General features: G+C 36.6%; 1 protein-coding gene across 5 annotated transcripts in view; it reads right to left on the minus strand.

Annotated features, from left to right (window-relative positions):
- The window catches only part of LOC111870354, a 130,258-nt gene that overhangs the window by 18,516 nt on the left and 92,810 nt on the right, over positions 1 to 18,932 (minus strand). For all 5 annotated transcript variants that reach the window (XM_023862564.2, XM_023862567.2, XM_023862563.2 and 2 more), the window contains 2 exons: positions 12,516 to 12,725; positions 8,143 to 11,704 (listed from right to left, as the gene is read on the minus strand). In XM_023862564.2, coding sequence (XP_023718332.1) covers positions 8,143 to 11,704; positions 12,516 to 12,725 — 3,772 coding nt within the window. The remainder of the gene's footprint in view (positions 1 to 8,142; positions 11,705 to 12,515; positions 12,726 to 18,932) is intronic.

Raw genomic sequence — 18,932 nt, forward strand, 5'->3', positions numbered from 1 at the left:
GTTAAATGTTCGGCCCGTTTGTCCAATGTATTTCAATGGGCAATCTACACATTTCATTTGGTATATGCCACTTTTATTGTATTTATCTAATTGTGGTTTTTGTTTGAGTATGTTTTCTATTGTGTTACGTGTGCGGAATGCTACTTTTATCTGTGTGTCTTTAAAAAGTTTTGTAATTTTTCTTACTTCTTTTGTACTATATGTAAATATGGCCCACTTTGTTTTTGGTTGTTGTTCGTCGTCATTTGTGTTTGATTTTTGTTCTCGTTTTGTCTGATTCGATCTTTTGATTATGTTAGTGTCGTATCCGTTGTTATGTAGTATGTTTTTAATAGTGTTCTTCTCTATTTGTTTTCCTTTTTCTGTTATTGGGTATGTGTGGAGTCTATTCATTAAGTAATTAATACCTGACAATTTGTGCTCGAATGGATGGCACGAGCTGTTAGGTATTATGATGTCTGTTTGTGTGGGTTTTCTATATATTTCGAATTGCAAGCTATCTTCGTTACGATGTATTGTTATATCTAGAAAGTTATTGGTTCTTGTTGTTCTCTTTCAATTGTGAACTTTATAGTTAATTTCTTTGAGTGTATGTTCTATGTTCGTTATTTTTTCATCATATATTATTAATATGTCATCAACATATCTAAAGTAAGCCACTATTTGTTGTTTTACTAGAATGGGAAATATTTGAGTGTGTTCCATATATTGTATATATGTTTCTGCTATTATTGCCGATGTTGGGGCTCCCATAGATAGACCATCTGTTTGTTTGTAGTAATTTTGGTCAATTTGAAAATAATTCTGTTCCAATACTGTTTTTAATATACATTAATAAACACTATATTAGAGGAAAACTATGACATAGATAAAGAAAGCCACAAAGAAACAATACATATATTAATGGAAGTTGTAACAACGGGAAAAAAGGGTAAACATTTGAATACATTAGAGAAATACCATATATATAAAATAAGCAAGAAAGGCCTACAAATGAATGACACACACATAGAAACATACAATCCCATATTTCAAACTATATACGAAATCTATACAGACTAACAGTACCTCCCTCCCCCCACTACCCATTCCCCCTCCAACACTCACCAACATAAAACACAGCATACAGTACACCAGACAGCAAACGTATTAAAGATAAGCAGGGACACACACAGAGAGCGCCTACACAGAGTAAGTACAAATAACAGTATAAACATATAAAAATAACAGTATAAACATATAAGAATAACATAACATAACATAACATAACATAAGATAGTAATACGAATATTTGTATATTACAGACAACACATGAACAGCGATAAAAACAAGAAGTGGCCGCTGCAGCACCGTAGATATAGGGCATGTACCCTGAAAAATTTTAATTTAAAAATTTGAAAAACAAAAGAGAACAGAGATCTTATAGACATTTTAACTTGAATTAAAGTTTTAAAAAGTGCTATTTTAAAAATCAAATCGACGCTTGTAGATTAACAAAGATTTTATACAATTAGAAAGACTGGTGATTTTAAATTTTAACAAGCAGTGTAACAGCTACATGAGTAATACACACCTGATGATGGCCATTTAGGGCCGAAACATGTAGTGTGGAGGAGAAAAGGAAGCAAAAACTACAATAAAATTGTCGCACTTAAGAAGGTGTTTGTCCATATATAATGTTACAATTATGTGGGAAGATAATAAATATCTTTGGGAAATGGATTATAATATCATTTTATAGAGTTTCTAAAGATCTGAGACAAAATTTGACTGTTTGTTCTATTGATAATTTACTGGATATCTCCCTGTTTGATATATATGATGTTCTGTGAGTTAGCTCTAGTATCATCTTCAAGTGACTTATTACCATTATACTCAAAGATTTTGTACCTTTTTCTGTTTTTATTATCAATGGTAGTGGTTGGGATTGAAAACAGACCAACTGCGTAATAGGTCACCTTAAAAATAAAACAGTAATAACAGATCTTCTGTTGTAATTACAATGGATCACCTGAAGACAGCAGTAGAACCAACTCCTGAAATAGCACACATTCCACAATGGAAAATGTTGAATATAATATACGTATATAATATATGTATATTAAGTGTAATAACTCTTTAGATTTCATGATTAGACCTCAGATATTCAGGCAGTAAAACACACAAAATAGATATACATCACTGAAGCAGGCACTCATGGCACTTGTTATAAGTGATATTCATGGCTGATAATTGACAGCAAAGACAGATTTCAGTTACAATTAGAAATTAGTTAATTTTTTCTATAGATAACTGTAAAAGAAGATAAAATTATCCCTGAACTTAATTAATTAAGAAGCATGCAATGAAGATGTATGGGGGAGTGGAGGTAAGCACCACCATTCTTGACTTTGGCAGTAAATGGAGGTGAGTACGCAGCTTCATGCCTATGCCTTCTGGACAAACAGCTCCCCAGTACTCAGTGTATAGGAGGGCGAGAGAGCCCCAGAACCAGTCTGGATATAACTGAGAAGAGAAAGATCTCTTATGTCAGTGGGGAATTGAGCCCCAGTTTCTGTAGTGTTTTTCTACAGGAGAAAGTAGGAATTTGCATCATCATCCATTATCTGGGCACCCCACTCTGCTATGGTTGCCAAATCATAAGTTACCATAAAACATCCTTAACATAAGTTAACATAAAATGAAATGCACTGCAATGAAATAAAGGTGACTATGATCATCTGTCTAAGCACCATGCTATGATGACAATAGTAAGACAGGAGGCAAAACTCTACATATTCTTGATGTTGGCATAAAATGGAGGTAAGTTTTCAGTTTGATGCTCTGCTCATTTTATCCACAGGTAGGTGTCAGAGCCTGCAGGGGCATTCTGGTAAAGGGAAACACCCTGTTTCTGCTGCAATCTTAAACTTGGTAACCACTCTACTCAAGGGTTGGCTACAGGTGGCCCATAGGCAGCATGTGACTTGCTGGTCACTTTCATGAGGCCTGTCTATGAATTTTGATAAGTTAGAAGTGCAAATAACATACACACACAATGAAGTGTATATAATAACTGTACACATACATCTACAATCTTTATTTCTCTTTTAATTCTCATTACAAAAATGGAAGTTTTATGTGCCTGCCACTGATGAAAGGATGTTTACCACTGATGTAACTGATTCATTAATCTTATCTCACACAATGAAATAATCTTCAGTAGCAATAGTTATTAAAATTTTAAAGCCCAATGGTTACTATATATACCACCTGCTTTAACTTACCAAAGCTCTGCATTTTGCCCACAGACTGTATTTATATGTTTCATATGGTTATCACAATAAACAATGATTTTTTCTCAAAACAGCATTAACTGATCCTTTACTGCAGTGGAGACCCAACACATTTCATATGAGGTAGAAACTGGATTTGTATATATTACTTAGCAGAAATTCAGTCTTTAAAGCTTTCATTCGCCTAAAACAGTAGAATATAGTATGCTTCAAATTCTAAATTAATTGGTTGATAGGGAGTGTTGGGATAATGTGAATTTGGATGGGGAATCAATGGGGTAACAAGATTTTTAAAAAGTGTTTTTAACAGTAACATCATTAAACACACAGTATTGAAATTTAAAATTGTTATGTAAATATGCTATATATACAGATAAAGGGCTGACTGTATAAATTACCTACAGAAAGTTTGCCATTATTTACTAATAAAGAGTAGTACAAAGTAGTATAAAGAAGTAAGTCCAATAAAGCTGTATGAAGTTATTCAAGCATATTTGTCTGTCATGCAAATAGGCTCAATACATGTGTAGAAGAGCAGGATTGCCACTTGCATCCTACATATGTTACACATCATACACAGTGACGATACATAAGCGTCATGATGACCAATAATGGGGTTAAGGAACTATCATTGTTAAATATTCTGAGTATTGTACCATGTTCAAGTGATAAATATGACCAGAACATTTCAGAGAAAGATTCTGCCTTCTCTTTCAAAGTTGATTACCCATTCAAGACCTGACCATGAGCAGTGTAGCTGCTAATTTATCTGTAACTTCAACCCTAAAGTAAAATACAGCAATTTCCTCTGAAATATTGGAACTTTTACCATTTCATTTTATTAAAACACACACACAGAATACTCTACAATGAATGTTGACTACTGTGAATATCTCAGATTTTATACATTCAATATCTTTACTTTCCAAGTAATTGGTTCAGTGTCATTAATGCCCAATACAAGAAAATATTTAAGTAAACTATTAAATTCACTGAGCATTCTGTTTTATACAGGTATATTATATTGTCTATATGAGATAACACCAGATGGGCACCAGAGAGGAGACTCCAACTCAGATGTCTGCCCCCCCCCCCAAGACTTTTGAAAGCGTACAAAATATACCAAGAATTAAAATCAAAAACACAAGAAAAAATATCGCTTCCGCCTGAATATCCTACAGAGATAAGTAAAAATAGTCTTAAAAATATTAAACATAAATTTGTAAAAAAATGCCTGGTTTCCCCCTCTTGAAGAAACTGACTGCCCCCCCCAGACACAAAACTCCTGCCAGCAAATGACTTTTCTGTTCTTACTAGACAATCCTTACTTTACCAGCAAGAAAGTTTCCGGAATTGAGATATGAAAAATGTGAAAGGATGCTCCTTCAGATATTGAGAAAAATAAAATTTTAAATTCAATAAATTGTTTATCCTTATGTGAACTTTGGTATTCTTCTTTTTTAGAAACAGATTTTTAAGTTTTTATGTTTTGTACATACAATTACTGGCATATTGTACCACTATGCATCACCAAAATAGACGTCTTTGTGTATATTAGAAAACTGTATTCTGTTACTTGTATGGGATGACTGTTCTACCTGCTTTCTGTGTTTTTCATATGATATTTGTTTCATCCTATGGAACAACTGATATGTACTAGAAGAGTGTGAAATTTAAAAATATTTACAAATGAGAGACTTCAGTGATAATGAGGTTGACAGCCTTATGTCCCAGCATCACATATAAATTTTTCTCTATAGGAACTCATAAGTTTTGAAACAGTTTTAGAAGGTCTGAACATATATCCATTTCCTTTCATCTCAGTTATAAGCTATGTATGAATTGTTAGGAGTTAAGCATATTTTGCAGCACACTACACTGTAAGAAACAGTGCTTACAATATTATGACTTCCATTATAAACAGGCCTGTATCGTTACCTGTACAATGCAAAAAATACAATACAATAATATTAATATTAATTACTACCATTATTATTTAATTACAGAAATATGAACACAAAGATCAGTTCACTTAAAAAGTACAAGTCTCTCTGATATCCAGTTAGTCTCATACACCTCTATTAGAACTAAGTTGAACTAAGGCTGTTACGTTGTATCATCTGAGGCAAAGCAACCAAGAAATATCAGGACAACCCTTATACAAAGAGTAAAGAGAAAATATGAAAAAAAAATCAAGTAAAATGTTCGAAAAGCCAGCAAATGTAAGTGGACAGAGATTACTGAAGTCAGTTTGTTCCATCAAATGTACACAACAAGATTTTCAGAGTAAATAGAACATATTCCTTCTGCTATAAATCAGTTGATTCTTAGGTTATTTACATGGCACTGTAATCACAGCTTATGTTATATGGTACTGAATGAGAATAATTTGTTTTTCATGACTGTGAAGACTGTGGTCACTACTGTCATTCCCACCTTGAGAGTTTGCATGTTTGCTTTGTTGTTACCACCAACTTTAGGAAATTAAATTTTGAGGTTCTCCAGTGGCATAAATCTATTATCTATGATAGTAGACATCTATAGTAATAGATTTATCTGCTATACTAAATATAATATCAAGGATAATGAGGAGTGCAAAATCACAAAGAATGCAGTTTGAAAACTGTAGTAAATATACATTTCCACTATTATGTAAGTACTATATAATCTTATGGTTAATACAGTGAGATCCACCTATTGGCATACAGCTTAAATTGTCTTACTCAGAATACATACATAAAATTAATCGAAATAATTAAAAATAAATGTCTCAGATTTATCAAAATAATTTATACACTCATAGGTATACTCTATTTGTTATCCAATAAGTAAGCCACTTGAACTTTTATTTGATCACTTTAAATAGACATAGGGTAGACAACACCATCTGAACCTGCATTTATTCCTCAGCTGCAAAAATGAGCCAGTGGGATAAACAGTCTAAAAGTAAATATAATAACCATGGAGAATTTATACATTTTCTTGCTACTATGCCTCTGAATGCTGCTGGTACATTAAGAAACAGATATAGTCATCATGAAAAGAAAATTGGACAGTGTGACAGACTGATTATCAGAACAGTTCAAGAAATGAAGATCTGTGAAGTCTCAAGTGAACTCTGTATCTCAAAGCATGCCATACAATGTGTGCTGGCATTACAAGCTTTGCATTCAAACAAATATAAACTCAATTTCATTAACATGCATATTCATACAGCACAGCACAAACAATCATGCTACCTTGCTGCAGTTAGTTTATGTACTTACATTCAGTACCAACAATGTCAATTCACATTCAGTTTTTTAATTAAAACTTTTTTGGAGAGGGCATTTATTTTGACTAAGTTCTGTTTATTATGTTTCAGTTTTAAAATTGATCAGTTGTGATGGATGATTCAATTACCTGCTTAGATATGACAAAATTGACTCCTTCTATTGATGCTGAGATTAATGGTGACACTACATTTTATTGAATACAATTTTGTGGGATATGTGATAAGACCTTTTTGGAATTTGTGATAGAAAATTGTCTGGTACTGAATGTGTAAGCGCAAAAACTATCTTATTTATAACAAGCAGAATTACTTATATTGATTCTCTCACAGTGAACCAACTTATGAAATAAGATAAAAGGGTCTTTATAAAATCAAAATAAAAAAAAAATACTAAGAAATTGTGGTAAATTAAGAAGAAGCTGATATGCACAGAAGCTTCCATCTACTGAGTGTAACTGAAACTACTGCTCAAAGCCAGTAATTTAGTAGCTAATTTCAAAGAGAAAGAATATTAAGGCATACATATATGATCCATACCTCATGCAATGGCAAAACTCTGTATAATGCAATTATATTCCTTTGCAAATTTATGCTTTTTGGATCAGTAATTTCATAGACATTGGAAATGTTATGCAATATGGATTTATAATTGTGCACAATATTTCTTCCTTGTAGACAAGGGATGTAAAATCATCTAATTTAGGATTTATCGCATAGTGCTGATTCAGTAAACTGCTCAGAACACGGATAATTTGCTGTAGGCATATGAAGATACGTATGTTAAATTTGTACCATACTTCAGAAATGAAAATCTTTATAGGACAGCATAATCAGAATATTGGTGTAAATTCTGATCGTAACACCTTTCTCAACTCTGTGTTTCTAGGATCTATAAATAGATTCAAAATGAAAAGCAACTGACCATTTTATTTCCTTTGTGCTATATGTTTGTTTCATAATGCTTTATATTATTATTACTGGTCCTCAAAAAATGTTTACTGATTTAGTGCCACCTTTAAAAATTCGGTGACAGGATGGAAATTAAAATGAAAGTTAGTACATTAGTACTATTATTAGAACATTAGTCAGTGGTCATAAATTGCATGTTGTTTTACAGAAAATTCATACTAATCATATAGAAAAATAAGTCTTTGAATAGAAAGTGCAGTGCTGTATTATGAAATTCAATACGATCTTATTTCATAATAAAGACCGAAGCACAAAAACAAAACAATGTTGGAATGTGTATATGTGAACTGTAATTACTACATAAGTCAAACATAATATTTTAAAATTTTCTGCTGAATAATGACTGAGCAGAATGGCTTATGGTTTTACTGTTGACTAAACTGTAACCAGATGACAGAGTCACAACTACATGCTAGGCATTATATTTTCCTTTTTGTACACCAACGCAAAATAACTTTGAATAATACTGTACAGAATACTAGGTGCCATGGGGGTTGGAGGTGGTACCATGGTGAAATGATGTCCAGAATTTGTTGAGCCACTGCTATTATCTTTAGCTTATAAGGGTCTGTAATTTTCAGACTAGAACACTTTGTGTGTGGGGGGGGGGAGATTAGTACTTACCACAGTGTTGCATAGCTTCTTGTCTTCGTTCTTCCCTCTGAAGCCAAACTGGTTTTGGTCGATTATTTGGTTGGTATTTGGGGGATGCTGGCGTGGACTGCGTCTGCTGCTCATTAGATGATCTGCTCTCTATGACTGTGGTTTCTCCAGCACCAAAGTTCACTCTGGTTGAGTACCCTCTGGTTTCCAAAGCAGCATGCTGTAGATCCTCCACCCGACGGACCCTCTCAGCAACAGAAAGTGGGAGACCCATTGAAATTTTCAATTCCATGCCTGTCCCAACAGAATCTGTGGATGGAGTTTTTGGCACAATTGGTGCCCCAAGAGCACCCACAGCAGGCATTTTCTGAAAAGATGGTTGAAGGGACTTAAGTGGTTTGCTGAGATGTGTCGCCTCCTCATAGCTCTGTGGGGATGAAAGCCTCACATCCTTCAGTATCAGTGCTGGAGTATAATTTTGTTGCCTTTGAGCATCAGACTTTGGATTATGTAGTGTGACTGTAGATCTCCATGAGGATGTTGAAGGCGCTGGTGATTCTCTGCTCTGTACAGGCTTAAGTCTTACACCCCATTTTACTTCAGCATCTTCATTTGATCTCTCAGACTTCTCGCTTACACTTGACATCAATATATCTTCATCTGTCTCACCCAAGTGAAAAGGGCGTGGTTTCTTATTGTTTTTTAATATGCTACGAGGCATCATATTACATAGGGAAATTGAACCTAAAGAATTTGGCTGCAAGGAGTTAGAATCACTGCAAACATCTTCATCAGTATTATGAACTCCCATTTCCAAAGTATCCTGCCCCATTGTTGAAGGGATAGTAGCATTTGCTAATGTAAAAATATTATCATCTTTATCTGCATCATCTTGAAAACCAGAAGGAGACCCTGAAGCAGGTGTAATAGGTTCTGATTGATTTAAATCGCTTTTATTAAAGGGGTCTACACTGACAGCGATCTGGTGGGAATTATTTTTAGATTCAGTCCCACCAAGCAGTTTCTTTTCATATGGTGAATCTCCAAAGCGAATTTCAGGAAGGCTGATTCTATTGGCATCTTGTAAGTGAGGGGTGACTAAAATTGTACCACTACTGGTACGTCTCCTTCTCCTAATATTGTTTGGTGGAGGCTTCTCATCTGTTTCAACTATGTTAAAACGTCCTGGTTCAGCAGCAAAGTGGACCTCAGTTTTGCAGAACTCTACCTTCTTGTGTTTTTTACCTGCTAGATGATTCTGAAGCAAGAGTTCATCACCATAATCATTTTCAAAGGCAAGTGGAGCAGGTTTAGAATCATTACCATCCTGGGACATTCCAGTTGAAGTTTGTATTTTATTACACATTTCCTTTTGAAGAGGCAGTGCTTCTTCTTTATTAGAAGGATTCAGACCAGTGTCTTTTTCAACATCTGGAATACCAGTAGAACTTGTTTTGAACCCATTTTCAAAATTAAAGTGTTCTGTTCTGTTGTCATATATATTATAACATTTCAGATCCTTTTTAACATACTTTGATTCATCAACAGCAATGGAATGTCTTTTTATTTCACTGTCTGTTTGTCTGGATGCAGCAGACCAACCATTTCCTCCACTGTGTTTCAGAATCAACTCTCGCCTAGCTGCGAGTGTTTTTGATTCATCTGAAAGATTTTTCTGGAGACACTCATTTCTACTTGTAATGAAAGTTCCAGAATTCCTCCATCCATTTTCTATGCTCACATTTGCCTTTTCTGGAAACTGTTTTAAGTAGCGTTTCCTAGCATCTGTAAAAACACTTCCATCAATACTACTGAACGAATCATCAGGAACAATTGGAATTGTTACAGTTAATGGATCTGTAAGGCGATGGGAACTTCTATTGCTTGTGCCCGTAGTCAAAATGTTGAGTGCTTTGGCATCATACCCACTTCTCCAGCTGTTTGATACAATCGTGGGACTACTTTCCATTATGCTGCTTCCATTCACATGCATTCCACCTCTAATGCCTTCATTATCACTTCCCAGAGTCACAACTATCTTCCTTCCTTTCTGAGAATTACTCTCATTCCCTCTGTTTTCTGTTTCTATAAATCTTCTGTCATCACTATCCTGTTTTATTTTAATACTGTGGTTTGCTTTAAAATTGTTGTGACAGATTTTGTCATTTGCCTTCTCCCTGTTAAATGAGGTCCATGATGATGGGATTACTGTCTCAGAAGACCTACAAATACCACTGTCAGTTGATGACTCTACTCTGCTTCTCTCTTGGAATGTCACTGGTTGCGAATGGTTATCAGCCTGCTGGTTATGGACCTGTTCAAAGCCGTATGATTTTCTTCTGTTGTACCATTCTTCAGATCGGTTTCCACTGCTGCTGCTGGACCTATTCAGTTCTAGGCTTCCAGTGCCAGCAGTAGATTTATGTGTACTGCTTTGCTCATTTGCTATAGCTTCCATGTCATACACATATGATTTCACACGAGATGTTTGAATTTCCTCTGTTGACCCAAGATTCATTCCTGAGACTGTCTTGTTGAAATCTTCAGTCACAATTCCATCATCACTATCTTCCACATATCTTTTTTCACATTTACTACTATTTGGGAGTTGAATGACATCTGCTGGAGGTGTGCTAAGGTGTCTCAGTCGGCCTCGAACTTCTTTCAAAGATTCTACAGTAACAAAAGAATGGCGTTTGTGTGGAGAACCTTTAGTTGAGTCAACTCTCATGGAGAATCCTTCCAGTTCACTCCCATTTCCTGATTTATCTGTCAGTGAATTAACAATACATGCTTGCCTGTTATTTCCACTGAACATGGAAGTGTTTCTTGCCGAGACAGTGCCATACCTGTAGACATTTTCAAAAGCTTCAAAATTAGTAGTGTTATTCTTCATAGTGTCCAATATCTTTTTGTCCTCTAATTCTTGGTGAAGCTTACTGATATCTCCACTGGGAATATCTGAATTATATCCTCTATTTGGCAACTGAAATGATCGCCTCACACCCAAAGTTCTAATCAAGTCTACTGAACTTTCCTTCCCCTCATTTAGCCTTTCTTTTTCATTATAATCATTATTTTTTAGATCTTCAGTAGAACAACTCTTATTTCTTGTTATAATAGCATGAACAAGCCCATTAGACACAATCTCACCTGGTTTCTTTGTCTTGTCTACAAAAGCATCAAATGCATTAAATGAATTCTGTTTGTCTGACTTTATGCAACTATATCTGTTGCCATCAGTGCTGTCTTTTCTATTTATGTTTTCTGTTCTGATCACTTTATTATCATTCAGACTGGTCAGTTTTGAGGATGGCTCTGGCACTGAACAAGGAAAAGAATTTGACATACTCCTTTTAGCTTCCTCATGAATTTTTTGACATATCCTTGACACATCTGAAAGGCGTTGGTCCACATCCTTCTTCTCAGCATTTGGAAGTAAATTTTCTTCAGAAATGACACTGTCAACTTTGTTGGTGATACTACGAGGTCTTGATGGCGGACGACGACTTCCAATAGATCCACTACGACCTATGCTGGCCTTTGTCTTCTGAGAACTTATGTCTAAAGGATTCACAGGCAACTGTGAAGAGATAAACATAACAAACAATATAAAATTATGTATTACAGTAAACTCCAATTATTTGGTACCTAAGCATCTAGAATTATCATGTAAGAAAAAAAATTTCACAGAAAATTTTCCGTTTCTGTAAATAAAGTTAAAAATTATTGCAATACACATATGTTCACTTGCTGTGGAATAGTTCTCTTAGCTGCCACTAGCAACTCAACTCAACAACCTTCCTCACACAATTGTCATTATGGTAGAGGGATAGTTATACTCCTGTTATGGTATGTTTGAAATATTTCGCCCACTAGTTGGAGTGAGTGGTCAACTTCAAGAGTTCCTGATACACATTGGATAGGAGGCTAGGTGGACCTCGAACCGGGCTGGATGATGTGGAGAGAGAAAAATCTCACCTTTCCTGGACTCATACTCGGGCACCTCAGGCATTCAACCAGTAGCCGGTAACTATACTGGCAGCACTACCCTGGCTGTTCTTTGAAGATATGTCAAACTTTGAACAGGAAAGTTTCCAGATAAGAAATAATGTTTGATGAGCCTGCTTCTCATGATATGTTGGAAATAGACTGTAATAACTTTCATATGGTGACGTAAAAGTCTACATCACTACCTGGTGGTGGTGCAGGCTCAATGATCTTTAGGACACAGTTCAAATGGGATGCGAGAATAGGAGATGGATGGAACTAACTTAGCAATGTGTCCAGTGGCAGACTATGTTATTAGCACTGTTAAATTGTGTGGTTCTGCTACAAGAGAATTAGTTATGCATTTCTTATATCACAAGCTGATTTGTCTGTAGGTACACAACCTGTAGGTTTTCAAACTCAGAAGGCAGATTGATGTCACTGTGCAAGGGTGCTCTCCAGGAGGTACTGCTGGAATTGGTGCTCGTCACACTTTTGGTTCGTATCACTTGGAGTGACCCTCCGGGAACCTGAGCCTGAAACACTTCCAGTTGCTTCCTCTGCCGTTGCTGCACACTCCCATCGGCAAGGTTACGGGTGCGGGAATCTACTACCTACACAACAATAGGAAAAACATTTTATGTATTTATTATATTTAGGTGTACTTGGGAATTCATGTACTTATTTTGTCATTTTATTCATTGTTTGTATGAGGTGCATTAAATGAATGCCAGCCTGTTGGGATGTTTCATCTCCAGACTACTGATTGAGCTTTGATGGAATATGTTAATGGGGAGTGCAGAATAAAAGTTGCAATGCAAATGTAAATTTGATTTATATCAGTCATATTTATCCCCTACCCTACTTTAAAATGAAGCTTAATTTGAGTTTCATCAATTTATTAAAAGAAAAAATCGTTCAATAGAAAATTGGCAAATGACAAAATTCATTTTTCATTATGAACTATGACTCATATTCTAAACACTGTGTTATATGGTGAATGTTTAATGAAGTATTAGGGATAACAATTTCTGACTGTGCAGTTGACTTGTTCTGCAGTAATTACATTGAGGCCTTTAGTGTTCTCGAGATGATGACTATGGATGCAAATAGAACTACCACCTTGTGATCTTATGTGGAAATGCTTCTCTATATAAGGTCCACAAATTTAAAACTCTCTGAATCAAGAGAGGCTATTTAGTCCCCTGCTCTTCCTACTGAAGTGCAGAACCAAAACATGGTTCTCTGGTTCCAGCATTTCCAGCACTATATACATACTATGAGTAATATGCTAGTATCTACCAGTGAGCAGATCCACTACGCCAGATGCAGGTCAAATTTTATCATCTGATATGAGCTGCTGGGATTACACCTATGCTTGGTTACTTAGTCGTTTCACTGTCTCATGTCTGAGAAAATCTTACATGTACATATTTCAGCAGACAGCAAAATCAGATTGTAGTATACACCTTCATCTGCCTGAGGCTCAACACCCTGATCCTCTATGTCAAAAGAAGATGGTTGTGAACTTGAGCAGCTTGTTGATCAAGGAGTGTATATACTTGGCATTGAGGAAAAGTCTGTACTGTGTGGTGCCCCCATGGCATTGTCCAGTGACGTGGAGAAAGCCAGAGGAGGTCTGTAAACAAGGTTGCTCAAGAGGTCTGATGAATTGCAGAAAGAAAGCCCTAGCAAGGACAACAAGACACTCATTCTTATCACAGTCGAGTGCAATCAGAAGATCACTACATTGTTTGGTGTCAAATTTTTCATCAGACTAGCGATTTATTCTTGCTGCCTCGTTAGGATTGGACCAGGCTTTTGAATTATTTTCTCACCAATAGAAAAAGTCTCTATTCCGCTGAAACACTGCATGTTCGCTTTTCAAGAGAGTTTTGTGAGCTGGGGTATATTCTCTATGGAGTTTATATTACAATGCTTAATTGTTTGTGGAGATGCTTGGCTACATTTTCATATTTCCTTGTGTATTCTGTGGTAGCTGGTGATGGACATAGTAGTACTATGCAACATATTGTTCTGTTATAAGAGCATCTGTCTGATTCTTGTGGTTGTTTAAGAATATTGTGACATATTTACTCCATTCAAGAACAGTTGAGCCACAACAACAATGTAACAACAATGTTATGCATTCCATTTCGAGACAACAGCTCGGTAAACACTTTTCCATGTGTCAAACCATGCTACGCAACGCGGTGACTTCATCAACAATACGAACTGTGTTTTCCATGGAGTCTGTGCAGAGTGCTTATAAGAGAAGTGAATTCAGAAGCTAGGAGCAGTTAAGAGTACAAGGACGAGAATGGAACGTGTCATTAGTGAACTGTGAAGATTAGTTGAGTAAAGAGTCCAGAAGAGTTTTTAGCTGAGTTCCGAGGTTCCAGGGTGACTGAAAAATTTTGGCAAGAAGACTTCATAGCGATCTGAAGTGATAGTGTCTGTGTCAAGATCCGTTGCCAGGAGATGAGCAGGGAAGATGGAGAATCCTAATGCATGCATAATGGTAAACTGGAAAGTGTGTAAGTCAGCAATAGCACTGTATTAATAGTAATTAAGAGAACTTGTAACCGAAATGCTAATAAATCCAATCATCTGATCTAGAACCCGTTATTTTCGTCACGCGTCCTCCCCTACATGTGACAAAATCTACTAAATGGTCCTGTATTATGAGCATATATCTTTCTGTTTCTGCATAAATTCTACTTCATTGACCATTGACCATTGACCATTGACCAAATCTATGTGCAGAATGGGAATCTGTATGGCTGTTTGCCATGCAACTGTTTCTATTACATGCTTCTAATTTGCCTTCCAGTCTGCTGTCGAAAAGCTTACAAATCAACATATACAAAAATATAATTTTGCCCATGGCTTTGTGTGGGTTTGAAACTTAGTCTCTCATATTAAAGGAGGAACAGAGACTGAAGGTGTTCGGGAACAGGGCGCTGAAGAGAATATTTGGACTGAAGACAGATGACCTGATAGGAGGTTGGATAAAACTGCTCAATGAGGAACTTCATAANATTTGCCATGCAACTCTTTTTATTCCATGCTTCTAATTTGCCTTCCAGTCTGCTGTCGAAAAGCGTACAAATTAACATATACAAAAATATAATTTTGCCCATGGCTTTGTGTGAGTTTGAAACTTAGTCTCTCATATTAAAGGAGGAACAGAGACTGAAGGTGTTCGGGAACAGGGCGCTGAAGAGAATATTTGGACCGAAGACGGATGAAGTGATAGGAGGTTGGATAAAACTGCTCAATGAAGGATTTCGTAACTTGCGCGCTTCACCAAGTACAGAGTGATTCTAAATTATTGTCGATGTTTCCGTTTATATGCCACGGAAACCCCAACAATAATTTAGAATAATCATACTGCATGCATGGGGAGAAGAGTAAGGCATATAGAATTCTGGTGGGAAATCCAGAAGGCAACAGACCAGTAGGAAGACCTAGACGTAGGTGGGAGGATCATATTAAAATGGATCTCATAGATATATGGTGGTTTAGTATGGACTGGATTGATCTGGTTCAGGATAGGGACCGATGGAGGGCACTTGTGAACACAGTAATGATCCTTCTGGTCCCATAAGATGTTGGTAAATTTTTGAGTAGCTGAGCTACTGGGGGCTTCTCAAGGGAGGTTCAGCTCCATGGAGTTAGTTATGTTTTCTCGACTGGGTGACTGGTGCATTACTCCTCATGCATACTAACTTACATCATGTCCCATGGCTGTTTTATTAACAAACTACATAGGGCAAAGTCTACATTCAAAATCTGCTCAGCNCTTGAGTAGCTGAGCTACTTGGGGGCTCCTCAAGGGGGGTTCAGCTCCATGGAGTTAGTTATATTTTCTCGAATGGGTGACTGGTGCATTACTCCTCGTGCATACTAACTTACATCATGTCCCATGGCTGTGTTGTTAACAAACTACATAGGGCAAAGTCTACATTCAAAATCTGCTCAGCTGATGGAAATATTCTCTGCTTTTATGGAACACGTAATTTAATCGTCATGTTTGGAAAAATGCCTCCTCGCAACTTATCCTGGGATACTTTTATCCAATCCACGATTTCACACAGATCTCTTTTAATAGCTTCCTCCTACATAACGTCTACATCTTCAGTGCTCTATTCCGCCATGACAGCAGAGGGCTATGCATTCACATTTCCCGTGTGCGTGCTATGATTTCGGATTTTCCCATTCTCAGAGTTTGTGATGGTGGTATATTAATAAAATGACATTATCCTTGTACCGTTTCTTAATATAAAACAACAAATTTGCCTCCATCCTCAGGTAAAAGGCCTACTCATTTGGGCTCTGAAACGTTATTTTAAATTAAAAAACGGGACGATGGTTAATGTCCAAAAGTCATTAACTGTATTTCTCATTCTTATTGATCTAACCGCACTAATAATATTAGCTGAAAAGTAAAAGAAGAAGGTAATATTGTCCCTGTTCTTATTTATTTAAGCACAACGCCATGAAGATGTATGTAGGCGTCACAGTATTGCTCCATTTATTCTTAACCTTGGAATGATCAGCTTCACTCACCGGCCGCTTTACTCCCGAATAAAGCGTCCCTAGTATATATCGGACAGGAGTCTGGGTGGACACCTCAGCCCGTCTGAAGGCTACGGAATACAGAAAATTATCTTACTCGTGCCAGGAATCGAACCCCGACTTCTCGGACGTCAAGCTCAAAGCCTGTCCTTATAACGACTGTGCTATCCAGGCTCTATTAGCTGAAGGGTACAAATTATTAATTATGAAATAGATTGTTAATCGAAAAGTACACGAAATGACCCGAGGCATTGAACTGCTCTTGCAAGAATTTTTACGTCACAAATTCGACACACATGACCAAGCAGATGAGCCTGAAGGATGTGTGAAAGCGTTGTTATTCAACACAGAAGTGAGAATGTATCGTAACGGTACTGGAGCAGATTTAAGAATGTTATCTTCATTAGTACTGCGCCCTAGGGTGATTATACATGTGGTTTTTAATAAGATTTCGGTCTCTTCGTCCTATTGATATGTAAAAAATTAATTGATCCAGCTTTTTTAATCTCAGTTGCAGTTTGACCTGTTTCCTCTTTCGCGAAACGTTTTAAATTCTGAGTAAAATTAACAAAACGCTTTTTTAGTACTTGACAACTTCACCGTTACACTTGTTGGTAATTACTGGAATAACAATCTATCCAGTGTAATAAATTTAATAGAATAGATCAAATTAGATGTATGACCTCTCACGTTTCGATCCCTTGGCTTAGGGGCATGACAATAAAGCTTTACACTTACACGCTATAAAATTTTACATTTCTTAAAATTTTTACAGTGAAGGTAGAATTCATTAGGTCTTCCTACAACATTACACGTCGTATCTATCGCTCTTTTTATTATGTTAGATTTTTTCAATAATTTGAAAATCGACAATATAATTTTCTTTCTTATTCTTCTATCCTACTTCTTTCTTTCTGTTATTTCCCCGCTTCCTCTTCCTTTTACTTTTCTTATCTCTTTTCCTTGTCTCCTTTTTCAAGCCCTGGCCTCGTGGAATGAAGAAGTTTTTCAAAATTCTTATTAATATAAATGGTAGGATTCCTTCGATGGGCAATGAGATAAAAGAAAGACCACTACAGCACACATAAACACAAACAATTCCACCTCAAACGGAATATCAACCTGTGATCAAATTGTTCGACAGGCCCAAGGCAGTAATATACATCTTAGCACCACCATTAGAATAGTTGACTGCCCAAGAAGTCTTCAGATTTCCAGCAAGGCAATTCCCAACTTACCAATACTGCAGAATCTGTAGACTAATGTTACAGCACTGGACCTAGATTCACGAATCTAATAAATGTGACCTCAGAAGCAGGGTAATAGCTGACTCGGGTGGTACAGAATTATCCAGATGGCCCAGCTGCTGTTGCGGAACCAAGCAAGCCGCCGACCGCCCAAGACAAGCCAACTCACTTTCTGATGTAGAGTGTCTTCCGAATTATTCAGTTTTACAAGCAACAGCCTGCTGTCGTGGCTCTCGAAAGTTCATCACCGTCACACTATAAGCCACAACGTAACCTTAGAGTTACTTCGGTCCGGATGAACAGACGAACAACTGCTGACAATTCTTTCGCTCAGACCAGAAAATGTGTATAGTGTGATTATTGTCATTAACGGTTTCTGATGAAAGCAATGAACCTGAGGAATCTCAGAACTGCATTGTTTCTTTCAAGTATCCATTTTCTAGGAAGATAAATTGCGGTTTGTGAGTTTTGCTGTGATTCGCCGGCCAGTGAAGCAGGAAGCGACATACACACACAATACTTTGCTTGGATGCAATACGGGTCTCTTGTACTGGTTTGTTCTATCGAACTGAATCAGTTTTGCACACGATAACATCTGGAACGTTCTGTGAAACATTATCTTCTGCACGTCTTGACGTTGCTCTTACGTTCACATAGTTACAGCCGCTTCCACAAACGAGGCTCTAGCGACAGAGCCATTGTCATACGAGTGTAAATAACACGTTTCTTATTAACAATAATTTTTTAACTTTTAGTGCTCTTCGTGACTGTCTTATTCCTGTTGGTTGATATTTTATACTATATTTTCAGCCTCCTATCAGAGTTTATTCTGTCATATCACAAAAACAATCTTCACGAAGGTAAAAAAAAAGATAAAGCTATCCCTGTGGCAGGCCGTGAAGCCCATAGGTTTGTGAGACGTCGAGGCTCCCACATTTTCTCTAGACAATCGGCCCACAGCTGGCGGTAAAATTGTCATCCTTTAGCACCGGC

This window comes from Cryptotermes secundus, unplaced genomic scaffold (genome assembly GCF_002891405.2).
Source record: "Cryptotermes secundus unplaced genomic scaffold, Csec_1.0 scaffold681, whole genome shotgun sequence".
Classification (NCBI taxonomy): domain Eukaryota; kingdom Metazoa; phylum Arthropoda; class Insecta; order Blattodea; family Kalotermitidae; genus Cryptotermes; species Cryptotermes secundus.